Source organism: Centroberyx gerrardi, chromosome 15, assembly GCF_048128805.1.
Source record: "Centroberyx gerrardi isolate f3 chromosome 15, fCenGer3.hap1.cur.20231027, whole genome shotgun sequence".
NCBI classification, from domain to species: domain Eukaryota; kingdom Metazoa; phylum Chordata; class Actinopteri; order Beryciformes; family Berycidae; genus Centroberyx; species Centroberyx gerrardi.
The window spans coordinates 17,342,506-17,356,588 of NC_136011.1; the positions used below are offsets into that span (position 1 = coordinate 17,342,506).

Here is a 14,083-nt window from a genome sequence, read left to right on the forward strand (position 1 = left end):
GCACTTACCTCCTCAAGGACATCCGCTAGCTTGCTCAGAATATCCTCCTGCAGGCCGTGGAATGTGGGGACGCTGCAGGAGAGAGAAGGAGAAAGGTTGTTCAGACGACAGAGAAATGGAGAGACTCGCACACATCAAATGTACGACTTACTGACTCTGTTGTGGTTGTCTGCAAAAAGGAAGATGTGTAAAACAGTATAGCTGGCAGCATATGTACTGGTTTTGGTACAACTGACCAGAATGTAAGCAGAGTTGACCAGTTTGACCCGAGCAAAAAACAAAACAAAACACAACAGTAACGCATACAGATCGACATCATGCACATGGTCATTTTTTACAGTGTACATTGGACCAGATCTCCAGTTACACTGCCTGCGTCTGATCCTAAGCTTCAATACACCAGAATGAGGCTCTAATGTTTGTTCAGTTTGCTTCCTGGCAGCCCCAATGAATGCTATCTGCCTGTTATCAAGCCTACTAAATAAAACTGGTCCAATGTTTATCAAGGAAAAGAGAAAATAACCCATGCTGGTGAACAAAGGGCGTTATCTCCCCATATCATCTCCCTCTGTGTTTCTCCATCTCCCTCTCCCCCTCATTTTCCATGCTTTATTACAGTAATCTGAACCATCTCGCCTCGGCCCCCGGCCTAGGCCCTAGCCACTGCACTGGTGCTCCTGATGTTGTTGTTTTCTAGACGGAGACGCTAGCTAGCCAGCTAGCCAGTGAACCGATGACCAGATAGCCTCTCTATGGGAAACATATGGCGCTTTAAGCCCTCAAACTATTAAGTGTTTAATGCGAACAAAAGGCCTCTGTTATGGGACATTTCTTATCTAACAGCTTAATCGTGTCAGTGAAATGATCAATTATAGGAGGGTGAGCAGAAAGGTGAGAGTTGGGGTTTCACTGACGCAATCCCGTTTTTTAGGTTTTTAACTTCGAGCCGTCCGGGACAATCAGAGCATTATGTGACTGTGAATAAAGCGTGAAACAACTTTTAACAGTTCCCACAGTGGTCAACAATAACAGCTAAATGAAGAAGATATAGAGACCATTGCATGACTATTGGACACACCTACAAGCATTAATATAGTGCTTTCCACTGATGAATGGATTTGATTAACCATTTCCCATGGTCATTTCTCATGCTTTGCGTGAGTTTGTCACAAATCTGGTGCATCAGTGGGCGGATGGCTGTGTGTCTTTATTCTGCAAATGATAGCCAGAGGCGCCCGCTTTATCTAAAGCTGAGGGGGCAGCGTGTGGAGTGATAGCTCACTGGCCTTACAAATGTCAATTCGATGCGATACACTTTTTGGAAAAGCACGGTGATGTGTCTGGGGGATATAAAGTTTCTCGTGAAAGCTAGAAATGGGTAAGAGAAAAATCCTCGCAAGCACACTCGCTTCTCATACAGTGTGGGATTTCTTTCTCATATTAGAAGTTTTTCATCAGAGTCCCTCCTCCACAACTGGTGAGAGCTAATGTGTAATTTCACAGCAGATAAAGAGTGGGTAGGAGGCTCACAGGGACCAACATGTGTTTTTTTTCCACTGTTTAAGCTACAGCTCTTTTACAAGACTGGCTGCCAGAAAATAAAACAGCAACATAACAATCTATACACATTGTAACTCAACGAATGATGCTATAAAGCACAACTTTTCCCCCTAGATGGTCCTTCATACACTACACCACACACACTGGGCGCACATACCAAGCAGTATTTACAGCCCAAATATTATTCTGAGACACACTGAACGTGAAGTACATACTGTATTTTCCTTTTCAACCAGGGCAAAATGCATGACCAATATCTGCTGGATGGCTATGCGAGTGCTACTGAGAGACAAGAGCTGCCACACAACCAGCTGCCATTCTGTTAAGTGATAGTGTTTTGTATCTTTTTTTAGTCAGGGCCATCAGTAAAAATAGCTTCAGTCTGAGACAGGAAGGCAGGATTAATTGAGCTTTTTTATCTGGTCAGAAATATTCTTCTGGTACTGCATGTCTCAGTGTCTTCGTTATGGTGGAAGGGCTGATGTGGCTTGATCTTGACTGACCTGCCAATGTCATGGACTGCTGTACTGAGCTGGGAACATCTCCCATTACAGTAAAAAGCTGACTGGTTTCCTGCGCACTGTATCCATCCGCCTGCCTCGGAACGACTCTGTCAAATAGTGACAGAGCCTCATCACAATCACAATGATTCATGAGGGGTTTTTTTTCCTCCTAGAGAAATGATCCAAAATCGTAACACGCGCAGATGTTGGATCTGTAAACACACACATAACTACAGTGGAGTGTGTGTGTGTTTCTGTGAGAGAGAGTGAGAAAATAGAAAGAGAGAGAGAGAGAGAGAGAGAGAGAGAGAGAGAGAGAGAGAGAGAGAGAGAGAGAGAGAGAGTAAGATGCAGACACAATTAGTGTGCTGCTGGTTATAACCTTCCGTGGCAGTTTGGTTTGATTTGTCTAACAACCACAAAAAGGAAAATATTCTGCAGTGCACTGACTGAATATACAGTGTATATCCACCCTGAAACAAACTCACCTGCAAGTGGTGCACATTCATATGTAATATGGGGCACGTGTGATCTAATTTTCACAATTATACTGATGGGGACCAAAGTGGATGACAGAGAGACAGGAAAATCAAACTGAGAGACAGGGTTGAGAGAGAGCGACTGCACCTCATGCATCTTGAACACCGCACACTGCTTGCTCTCCCTCGGTCCTTTGATGAGCCTTTCTTTTATCCCATGCTCTGTGCAGGCAAAACAAAACGAGCCTGTTGGCCTTTAAAGTGATAATAGGCTTCTCCTGCCTTCATCTCCACTTCTCTGTAAACCGTTATGCTAATGGATCTCAGATAGAGTAGAAGCACGGTGAAGGAAGAGGAGACACAGGTAGTTTTCCAGCAGGATGAGTGACGCTTAACCGACGCACCGGAAATTAATGTCAAGTTAGATCGCTAATTGGCAAAAATGAGGAGTAAGGAAACTTCTGAGAAAAAACTCACACATATCCCAGTGAATTCATTTCGTTAATTCATTCAACGCATTTTAGGTCAAAGAACCGTCCAGGCCATTTGTCTGTCATTGTGGGACAACTGTCTTGGTTCCTCACCTTTTCAGAAACTCCATGTACTCTGTGTGCTTGATGAGGCCCGTCCTCATCATGATGGTTTGAAAGCATTGTCGGTCGATGGCCCAGAGCTTGACGTTTGTAAGAGCTGGAGAGAAAGAGGAAAAGACATGAGCAATGTCATTAAAGAAATATGAGAAAGATCACAGTAAGACCTTAATGACTAATAAATATGTTCATTTGTCTGTTTCTTTGGGGGTTTTTTGCTGTTAGTTGGTAGATGAGGGCTGTGGCTTCACAAACAGTTCATCCAACTGAGCCACTTTATGGAACCTATAGAGAGACTTTGAGAATTCACTGCTACAGCTCATGGTGATGGTATTTGGTGTTCGTCACCATTGCCAGTATAGTCATCTACAGGAAAGCCTCCTATTTTGACTCCGCCGTCTCAGCTGTGTAGATGTAGGTGTGGGGAATGATGAGAAAGGAGACCGAGAAAATCTACAGTCTGACCCCAAAACAATTCTGGAGATCCCTGGGGAGCCTTCCAGCCGGAGGGACGGGTAGTGATATTAGAAAAAATGACTTCAGCCGAGAGTCAATCTACTTGGGTGGCTCTGTCTGCGTGTGTTTATCTGAAGTTTTTCATTCCCTCTCATCCTCCTTGTCTGACACCGCTTCACAATCTCAAACGCTTTAAAGATAAAATAGACTTTTGTTAATAACAATGTCATACTTAATTGATCCCTGTAGAGTTGGAAAATTATCTTTTCCCTTGCTTCCCTCCACAGAGAGGTCAACAACACTACTGGAGCTGGCAGGGATTCAACATCTTGCTCAAAGACACTTCAGCAGGGCGGACACTGCCCTATGGTGAGCTTATACCTGATATTAATATTATGCTTAATAGATGATACATGCACACACCACACACACACATTCTTGCACACAAACACAAATGCACACGTCATGGCCACAAATACACAAGAATATGTTTAGATGTATATATAAATATAAAAATATACAGTACAAGTGTGCGCACACCCACACACACGGCTAGAATGTGCAAGTCTTTTTTCCTCTGCAAGCCCAGAGTTTGGCAGCGCTTTTAAACAGGGCCAGACCAGAGGAGAGATGCCCTCATTAGACAGTCTGACACTGTTTTTAGTTAGAGACTTCTTCTCTTGGAGCAGCAAAACCCAAAACACACGCCAGGACATACAAATGGACGCATTTGTATGCAGACATATAAGTGCACACAGACTTGCAGCTACACACAGAGATACACACACAGGATGCACATACATACAGATACACACGTGCAAGTCTGTATAGATACACACACACACACACACACACACAAGCACAAAGCAACCACCTGAGAGTGGGTGAACACTGGTGCAAAGGTCCAGACATATATGTTCCACTTTAACAAACTTCTCCTCCTCTTTGCAATCCTTCCTAAGACATTATTTAAGATGAGATTAAAGGCAAAGATGGAAATTAGATCTAGTTTAGTCTTATCTAATCAACAAGGTTTTTTCTATTGGTGTGATGGGGCCAAAGGGCGGGAAGAAACTACTCCAATGTGGTAGACTACAGACCCAACAAGCCTACTTTATGGAGAGATAGGTATAAAGAGAAATGATTTGGAGTTGCCACCTAATTTGACCCTGAAGCTACAAGAGTGGGAGGTTAGACGTCATTGCACGCTAAGCAGTGTGCAATGGTGTGCTTTGGCAGAGTGTGGGAGTGTGGGGCACTGGGAAATAAGATATGTAGGAGCCTGCAGCGCACCACAGTAGGTAAACGTATTATTTGGAGACTTGACTAAATTGCAGTGAGACTTGGGGAGCTAGTTATCCTGAAGTGTGTGCGCAGATGAATGGCTTAATGCTCACGGGTTGTCGACCATTAGCTCAACAGCTTTCTGGATGCACTAACATGGAGCACCCCAGGCAGTGCGAGAGACATGCAAGCAGGTTGTGTGTGAAGGGATTTGAGGAATGGGGCAGTGTGTTGTTACTGTAGCACGACCACTGGGGCATTAACAGGGATGCAAAGGTGGACTGAAAATGCATGCAAACACCCACAAACACTTCAATGTAATATATTGTGCTTAGGTATTCATAGTATTCCCATGATGTCACATACATTTCCTACCAATATGGCACTTTACAATACACACAGCTCATTGGCTGTGTTTGTCTTTTGATTGTAATCACCTGTTCATTTATTACAATCACCTACAATTTTCCTACCAAGATGGCCGTGTGGTGACCTCACAGAATACTTGAGTAGGAAGTAATCACATACAGAATGCATTGGATTAATCCAGCGTTAGTTTTAGCAAAACTCTTAGATTTTATTTTGGTCTCAGTCTTTTAGTTAGTCTTTTAGTTTTAGTAGTTTTTATTATTAGTGTAATTATCTATCTTAGTTTAGAGGCAGATATGATGGTCAAAGGTTTACAATATGCATTCACTCTATAATAAAAGCCAAAACATTGCTACATATGCTAAAATGTTTATTAGATTTTGTCACAAAATTTTGGTTTTCGTGATCTTCACGCATTCTTGTAAAGTGTATTAATTGACTGAGATTTTTATTCTAATTTTTGTTGGTAACACTGGACCAGCCTCAATATAAGCCAAGCCTACTACTGCCTCATGCCAATTCACTTTGCCCCTGAAATCCCCCCTCCAGGTTAAATGTAACCCCTACTCATAACATCATCCCACTCTGCCATTACTAAGTATGGCTATTCATACCCACACTGCCCACAACACTATATCATTATCTTTTGTTCGTGCTCCTTCCTTCTCCTCGATGCAGTGTTTGTCATCCCTCACCCCTCAATTTGTCCCAATTATTTGCAACAACAGATCAATGGCGTTGATTGATTGTAATTATTGCCAAACATCGGTTCATCTGTTAAATAATAGGAACCTGGACAATTAGCCCCGTGTGTGTCCCAGGCCCTGTGAGAGAGGCTTTGTGTCAAAGCCCAAAGACAGCAGTCAGGCACACAGGTAGAGGGTCACTGACAAGATGGAGTTCATGACAAGGCATGCGTGCAGAGGATTTAAAGGAGTCACTCATCTGGCTTAGTCATAAATCAGTTTTATTAGCCTCCAGCATTATGTAGACCTCATATTATTTGAACCAATTGTTCTATGTATTCAGTTGGTATATTCTAATTCTTGCTCATTGAATTTTGTCCAAAAAAATGAATGAGATCCAACAATATTATTCTCTACACTCTGATCATGACACAATTTCGACTCAGGGAGATGATGGCTGCCAAAATGACAACTATCAAATCCATGTCTGGGGTTTGGCAACATCAAAAATTAATTCAACAAGCAAGTATTTGAACGTCCTTAATCTGCATAGTTAAAAGCATAAAAAGTCAATGCGAGTTATCTCAAATTTATGGTCTCTTGATCTTTGTTCTCTGGTGTGGCTGTGCCATGAAGTGTGATGGAGTTGAAAATGACTCAATTATCTTTGAAAAACAGTCCATGTCTGGCCCCTGGTGATTCGGCTAAAGTATAAAGCAACTGCCATTTGCATTGCCGACAATCCGCATACCTTTCCAAAAGCACCACAGGACTGCTTTTAAGTGGTACTTAAAAATAGATTACACCTGCAGTCAAGTGTGCAAGGAATCTTCCATAGTCCCATCACACAAAATTTGTGAGTAACATAGTATAAGCACAGCATTGCTCAGTGTGTTACGCTGTGAGCACAGTATTTGACAGAGGATAAGTGCCAGTATGCAGAATTTGTAGAGGAGAAAAACTGTGCCATTGTAACACCATGAGCGGTAATGATATGTGGACGGCATTCTGTGTATATTCACAGTCTGAGCAAGTATTTCTGTGCATTTCTGTCTCTCTTTCTCCTCCCTCCTTTTCACTCACTTTGTCTCTCACCCACTAGAGACCCATTTCACAACAGCACCATGCCTGCAATTAAATCATTGTCACATGGCAAGGAAAACGTGTTCGAAAACCTTGGGAATATTAATTGACATGTGTCTTTTGGGTTTTGGGTTTGGTGCTATGGCGGTTATTAGGAATTGCTCGACTGTGAATTATCATTTAGTACTTGTGTATAATTAACCTTAGGTTATACAGCTCCGAGAGAAAGGGTGGCATCTCCAAACAAATTAGTGTAAGCACTCACCGTGAGAATTTTCATTCTATAATATTGTTGTGATGTTTGGGATTGAGGGCATTTCAATTCGGTTTCACTGTTACTCTAAAAACTATTCCCACCGTCTGTCTTTCGCTCGGCTTCTCCCACAAATTTGTTTCTGTCATTAACCTTTTCTCCTTAACTCCCCCTCCTTTCCATTCCTGTAATAAGGGAATGAAAAAAGAACCTTTCTCCTCACTCTGACTCTGAGGAGCACGCACGGACACACATTTGCACATAGAGAGAGAGAAAGAGAGTCAAATACACACGTAACATCACATGGTCACATGAACTCTATCCCCTAGAGGGCTTCCTTGTTTTGGAGGGCGTTAAGGAGCAACTCAGTCAAGGCTGTGGGGTAGAAGAGTGTTTGAGAGCCTTAATCTCCTTTCCCCCCCAAGTCATTAATAACATCAGCCAAGTTTGATTACATCTAGATGAGCTCTTTAGAGCGTGAGAAAGCAGGACAGGTCATTTATGCCAGGCGTAGTGTGATAGAGCACACAACAAAAAAAAGATAACAGGCATTTTATTCATGATTTTGGCTACTATTATTATTTTGGCTGTTATTATTGAGGCTTAGAACAGCATAGGTAAAACAGATACACTGGGCCATATTTGGCAATATTTCAATTTGTGTATTAAGCTGCTTATTTTCAAATGACGAGGCGCAAGTGGCATGAGAACCTTTCATTTAAATAATCAGCTGTGAACTGGAGCTTTGCATGTCTCAAGTTAGGGGAAAAAGCATGTGCACTTAGTTACCAGCGCAACTTTCACATCTCAGTGAATCTCAACAAAGAAAACTTTCATCGTAACTTTGGCACTTGTCACACGTGACTGACTGGCTTAATCAGATGCAATCTCCAGCTGCCAGCGCTGCCAATGCTCACCCCATGTGGGAGAGAGGAATCCATGGACTTGGAGCAGCAGCTGCTTGAGAAATATCGAGCAGAACGTCATCCCACCCACCATCCACCCACCACGCTTACCCACGCCCCGCTATACAGCACGAAACAGAGGACAGCAAGAGCGAACACCCCTGCCTCTCACAGTACGCTCATCATTTTGGTTTAGAGATTAGCAAATCTAATAGCTGTTATAATAGCTGTTTCTGTTTTGGCGGTAATTCTTTTTGGCGAACATACACTGTAATGCCATATGTGAAATGTATAAACTCTTCCCTGAGTTGAAAAGTGAGGCTTGCTGGTGTTTCTGAATGCAGTGCTCATTACAAACATGCTTTACACATACTGATAAATATTTCACAGCCACAGGCCAATTAAATAGCACATTGTTGAACACTCTTCTGGCATTCAAAGAATTCGAATGCCAGAAGAGTATATGTGAGAGCCTATGTGTATGTGTGTATGTGTGTGTGTGTGATTGAATATATATTCATGTGTGTAAAGCAAAGGCAGGATGCTCCCGTTCCATTTCGGTCGGAAACTACCTGTCAGAGTTTGATTGAATAGGAATATTTCTAAGAGCTTGCTTTTAGCTTTCTCTGTCTCTGAGAGTCACCAGATAAAAACACCATTTAACACTCATCTCTATAACATTAACAAACCTCACTCCCAACCTTTATTCATCAATTACAGCTGAGCATGTTTGGAAGTTCATCATAAACACGCGCACATTAAGGAGGCCGGAGATTGGTCAATTTAAATAGGCCTTCCATTATCCTGAAAGGAGAGTGGTCCATCTGAAGGCGGCTCCGTCCAGCTCCATGACTATGGTTGCAGATTTGCTAATGTTATTCATAACTGAGGCAAAGCATATCTCCTTATGGCTTCTGCTGACAATATTGCCTATTTCCAGCATGAAAAATTTGACAACTTGGGCCGGGAGAGTACTTTTTTTTTTTTGAGGTGATACAAAAGCTTATATTTGTTTTTAAATTTCCATCCTTTGTTCAATTTTAAAATCTTTATGTTATGTATTAAAATTCAGTGGACCGGATCATATTTTTTGATAGCATCTCCTGAAGCCATTCAAGGAACAACTTCTTAAGATGGGATGCACTGTAAGTTTAAATTGCATTCACCCAATTCTTCATAGAGTCTTAAGGTTAGTGACAGAGCGAGATCATTTATATTCTACACACCCTACTTTAAAAATAATGTTTTCTGTTCACTTGAAGTTCAGTGTTTTAGTTTTTGTTCTGAGGTAATGAACTCAACCATGAGTTTGAACAAAAAAGAGACCATAAAAGATGAGGCTTACAAACAGGGTAGAGCAGTGGCCCTCAGGACCCAGAGCAGCTGGTTTTCTATCCGAGCAGCTGGTTTTCTATCCGACCAGCTAGTTAATTGCAGTTAATTGCATTCACCTGGCGCCCCAGGTGTAAATCAGTGCCTGATTAGACCAGCAGGGCTCTGGGTCCTGATGCCACATTCACATCATATGGGAGGAACAATGACTAGACTTCCCATTACTCTGACTTGGAAACATTGACATGTTGCATTCATTGGAAACCTCAAGATGGCGATTGTGCGCTCAGTCATTGTAGCATCCTTTTCTTTACTGTTAAGTACTTTACCATCAACTGACAGTTCTACCTTCTTCTGAATGACTATGGAGCAAAGGAAACAACAACAGTAATTTTAAGTTTAAACTGATATTGTAAATTGTATTGTAGCCTACCAACAAGCCACATTTGTTGCTGCATTGACACACTTTCGTGTCAGGTCTGAGAGCTTTCAGACAGTTCCCATATTTCCTACCACTCGGAGGTTGAAGTGAATGTTCTTTCCCATTCAGAAGCTAGTAATTACAGTTACTCTCATGTGACATGAATGTGGCATGAGGACCTGGATTGAGAACCGCGGGAGTAGAGGCTGTGTGTAAATGGCAGGTCTTGGCTCAACAGTTACAGTACCTCTGCAATGACAAAAATGGTAAACTTCATTCATTTGTGTAGCCCAGAGAGCGCTTTGAGCTGTTTATTCACACAGCAGCCAAATGGAAAAATGAAGAAGGGGCATCTGGATGGTGTTGAGCAACATATGATACGGATGCAACGTATTTTGCAGTATAATAGGAACAAAGCAACGGGATCTTATAGCACATGACTCATCATTTAATGGGCATGAGTGTTACTGACAAGCATCACTGATGCGGTGTTCAGCATGGTGAATAGACATAATATTAATCCTCCTTATGTATGAGAGAAACTGATGGTTGGTTTGTGGGCAAGTATGACAAAATTTTATAGACAGTTTTTATAATGTGCCATTTGCACAATTTAAAAGCAGACCAATTTTATTTGGGTGAGAAAATAGGGGCAAATAATATAATAATAGCTATATTGTGAAACGCCAACAGTGTTCCTCCTTATGAGATGAACAACAGACATCTGTGGTGTATGTCATTTAATGTTGATCAGTCAAGGCTAGTGAGAAGCTAAGCTGCAATCACATCCAAGCCAACTACACCACTCAACCCAAATCCACAGTGATGAAGGATAATGGGATGGTGGAATTCAACACTAGAGCAACCGCATAAATTGCAATTTCTCTAATGATAGATGTTTCACCTCAGAGTGTGTGTGTATGTGCCAGTGTGTAGGTGTGTGTGTGTGTGTGCGCGCAAGGGCGTGTATATGTATGGTCATAGGCCAAGCGGAGACGTGAAATCTCTCTTTGAGGTAGAGTTGATGAATGACAGCAATGAATAGCAACGAAAGATGAAACAGTGTGTTGTATCAAAGAAATAATTGAGCAAAGTCTGTTCCTGGTAGAATTAATAGATTCTTCTTTCTAAAGCCTTTAATCATCTCAATCAAATTTTAACAGGTTCCTTTTGCTTTCTTCTGTGAATTTTTCATTAAAGAGCATTCATTTCTTTTCTCCCACACATTCTATTTCATGGTGTTACTCCTGCTAGCGGTGCTGATGAGCTCAATGGTGAGGAAAACTGGTTCTAAAAGAAAAAAGAAAAAAAAGCTGTTTTTCAATTGCCAGTCTCTTCTAAAAGCCTGGAAAAACCATCTTTGTTGTTGCTGTGATTCCATTCGCCACAGCATCTGAATGCCCATAAAATATTACCTTTTCAGGATAAATTGTTTGCTCAGAGGTTTGTGAGATAAATTTTAATTGTTTGTTGTCCCCGTCATTACAGACGATCAACCAGAAACTATTCGCCACAGAGGAAATCTATTTGAATAACCCGATAAATTTCAGTCTGCCCGGCTGGAGAAAAGCAAATGGAGGAAATGAATTGTGTTTGCTATTCATCAGTAAGGGTTGTTATTTTTAGGCCCTGGCCCAGGTTGTATCTGGTTCATATCGCTCTATATAGTTGATTCTGTGGACTATTCAAATTCCACATTGATGTCCTGTCAAGTTATTGATTTGTCACACAACCGGATAGCAGGAGAATGATATAAAACTATGTGTGATATTGTTGTGACGTGCTTGGGTTGATAATACCTCCGCAGCTCTTAATCGGTACTGAAACTGTGGAATTGACCACTGTGGAGGTCTACTTTAAAAATCCTACAAATGTGAAAGTGTTTTCCTGTTCAGCTCTGTCAACATAAAGAAATGATGTGTTGTGCCATTGTTGAATTTCATAAGTCCTTTGCTTCTGTCACACCAAGGCTGATGCTGTGCTACCTGCTGAGGCAAAATGGAACAAACATCAAATCTCTGCACCCAAAAATACCAAGCGGAGCCACAATGATAATTCCCCCATTGCTTTGGCAGAATGTGATGAACGATATGTATGTGTGTGTGTGTGTTTGTGTCTGTGTGCGTGTGTGAGTGCGTGCGCAAATTTGTGTATGAGTATTAGCGTGCATGTGTGTGTGTATCTATGCCACTAGCATTCATTTTTCAAAGAAACAGCAATTACTCTGACAAGAAGCCTCCTTACTCAGCAGGAGCCCTGCATTCAGCTGCACGTCTGTAAAAAATCATGTAGAAGTTGATGATTACTAGAAGGAACAGATGTATAACCATCCAAACATCAATAAAGCCTGTGAGTGGCCCAGGTTTCCAAACCAGAGATTATAGATGTCTTCTTTTTTGTTCAATGTTGCCGTGTGGCCTCCAAACAAACTATGCAAGGTCTCAAATATATTTTTGAGGAGAGAAGGATATTTCTGTTTTCTTAGACATTAAAAAGTAGGGATATGGGGGAGAGGGAGGGAGCAACAGTTTATGAGCCAAACTCAAACTTACAACATCAAGAGTACATGATACAGTATGTAATTTATTATGTACCTTAATCCTCTGAGCATACCATCTCTAGTATTTCTACACTACTTCCAACCCATCTAGACTGCAGGTCAGTTCAGATAATATTATATAAATGAGAGAAAATCTCAAAGTTGTACTATCACCCACTACTCATGGTGCATGAAAAAATTTGGAAAGGAAACACAAATCCAAATGGGAAGCAGATCCTCAATCCCGTGCTTGAATCTACACCAACATTTAGTTAAGGTGTCAAATAAATGTCAGTGCTTCTCAGTCAGTTGCATGTATTCTGTTCCTGTGGAGCAGCTTGGCAACAATTGTTGCCTGTGGGCTTAAACGGGCTCGTCTCTGCCTCCGCCTGCCTATCAGAACTCTGCAGTGCTGACTCCAGGAGTCTCACGTCAGACTGGTGCCGGAACTAAATTCCCCATTCAAACTCGCATTAGACATTTCTTTCAGCTCTCATAACAGCTAACAGCAGCAATTTTATCTTACCATACTTTTCCAGATTTTAGGTTGAATCACAACGAAGTTATCAATTTATACCAATATTATGATATTGTATTTTTTTGACTGCCAATGTCTAATGAACTATTTTGGTTTTTAAAATTTTGTCATATGTTTGGGTGTCATTGCGCGCTTCTACCTCTAGCGGCGTGAGCGCACACGGGCATGCCCAGTCTAGTTACGTTTTAAATTTAGCTTCATTTGCCAGCAGCAGCTTCACTTATTACTTTAAGTGACCTAATATGTTTTTAAGGACAAGATGAGACGTATTCAGAGGGGTGAAAGTCATTGCATTCCTGTTGGAAACAGCTCATTTGAAGTGGCTTTTGCGATTGAAAGCCAATTAATTTGATTGGTCTACATGCATGTACGATATGTAGTTTTCTGCCTGGTGACACCAAATAGGTTCACACTTTTGTACCATTCATTTTTTGGAGAATATCAAAGTTTTTAATTAAACTTCACATGTTTACATCCCAGTGGATAAACCAGAAACGATCTGTACCGGCACACTGAACAGAACTACAGTAGATGTGGATACTGTGAACACTTATGAAGAGTTTCCCTTGGAGATTTACTTCCAGAACCAGCTGGCTCTCCCCTCCCCTGTAGTGCCAACACTCAAAGCTGAGGGGACAATGTTACAAACAGGCAGGCAGCTCTTCAGCTCACCAACAGAAATATCTAACTAACATAAATAACACCAGCAGCGGTACTACAAATGAACCCCATCCAGAAACTAAATCTATCGAATGTTTGCAAATGTACCACCACCGTCACCGCATCCAGAAAAGAAACCATCCTCCAAAAACGATGAAGAAAAAGAGTAAGGGTGTTTGTGCAGAGTTGGAAGACTGATTGGGACCGGCTATGTACAGATATGTGGTGTTCAGTCTGCTGATGTAATTGTAATGTAATGTATATACTTTTAAAGCATGGTTTACCTTGTTATTAAACTTGAACATTACTTATACTGAGCTAATAAAGTATGAAATATACAAAAGAGCACAAGCGTTTCATTTTTATGCATGTATATAATTTTAGAGCCTGATCTGCCTCGTTAAATTTGAATATTACACTATTAC

The 14,083-nt window shown here is 41.3% G+C and overlaps 1 protein-coding gene across 1 annotated transcript in view; it reads right to left on the reverse strand.

The window, feature by feature from the left end:
- Positions 1-14,083, reverse strand: part of LOC139929221 (cGMP-dependent protein kinase 1) — a 73,754-nt gene that overhangs the window by 26,480 nt on the left and 33,191 nt on the right. The window contains exons 4-5 of the mRNA XM_071922059.2: positions 3,127-3,232; positions 9-72 (exon numbers count right to left, since the gene is read on the reverse strand). Of these exons, the coding sequence (XP_071778160.1) occupies positions 9-72; positions 3,127-3,232 (170 nt within the window). The remainder of the gene's footprint in view (positions 1-8; positions 73-3,126; positions 3,233-14,083) is intronic.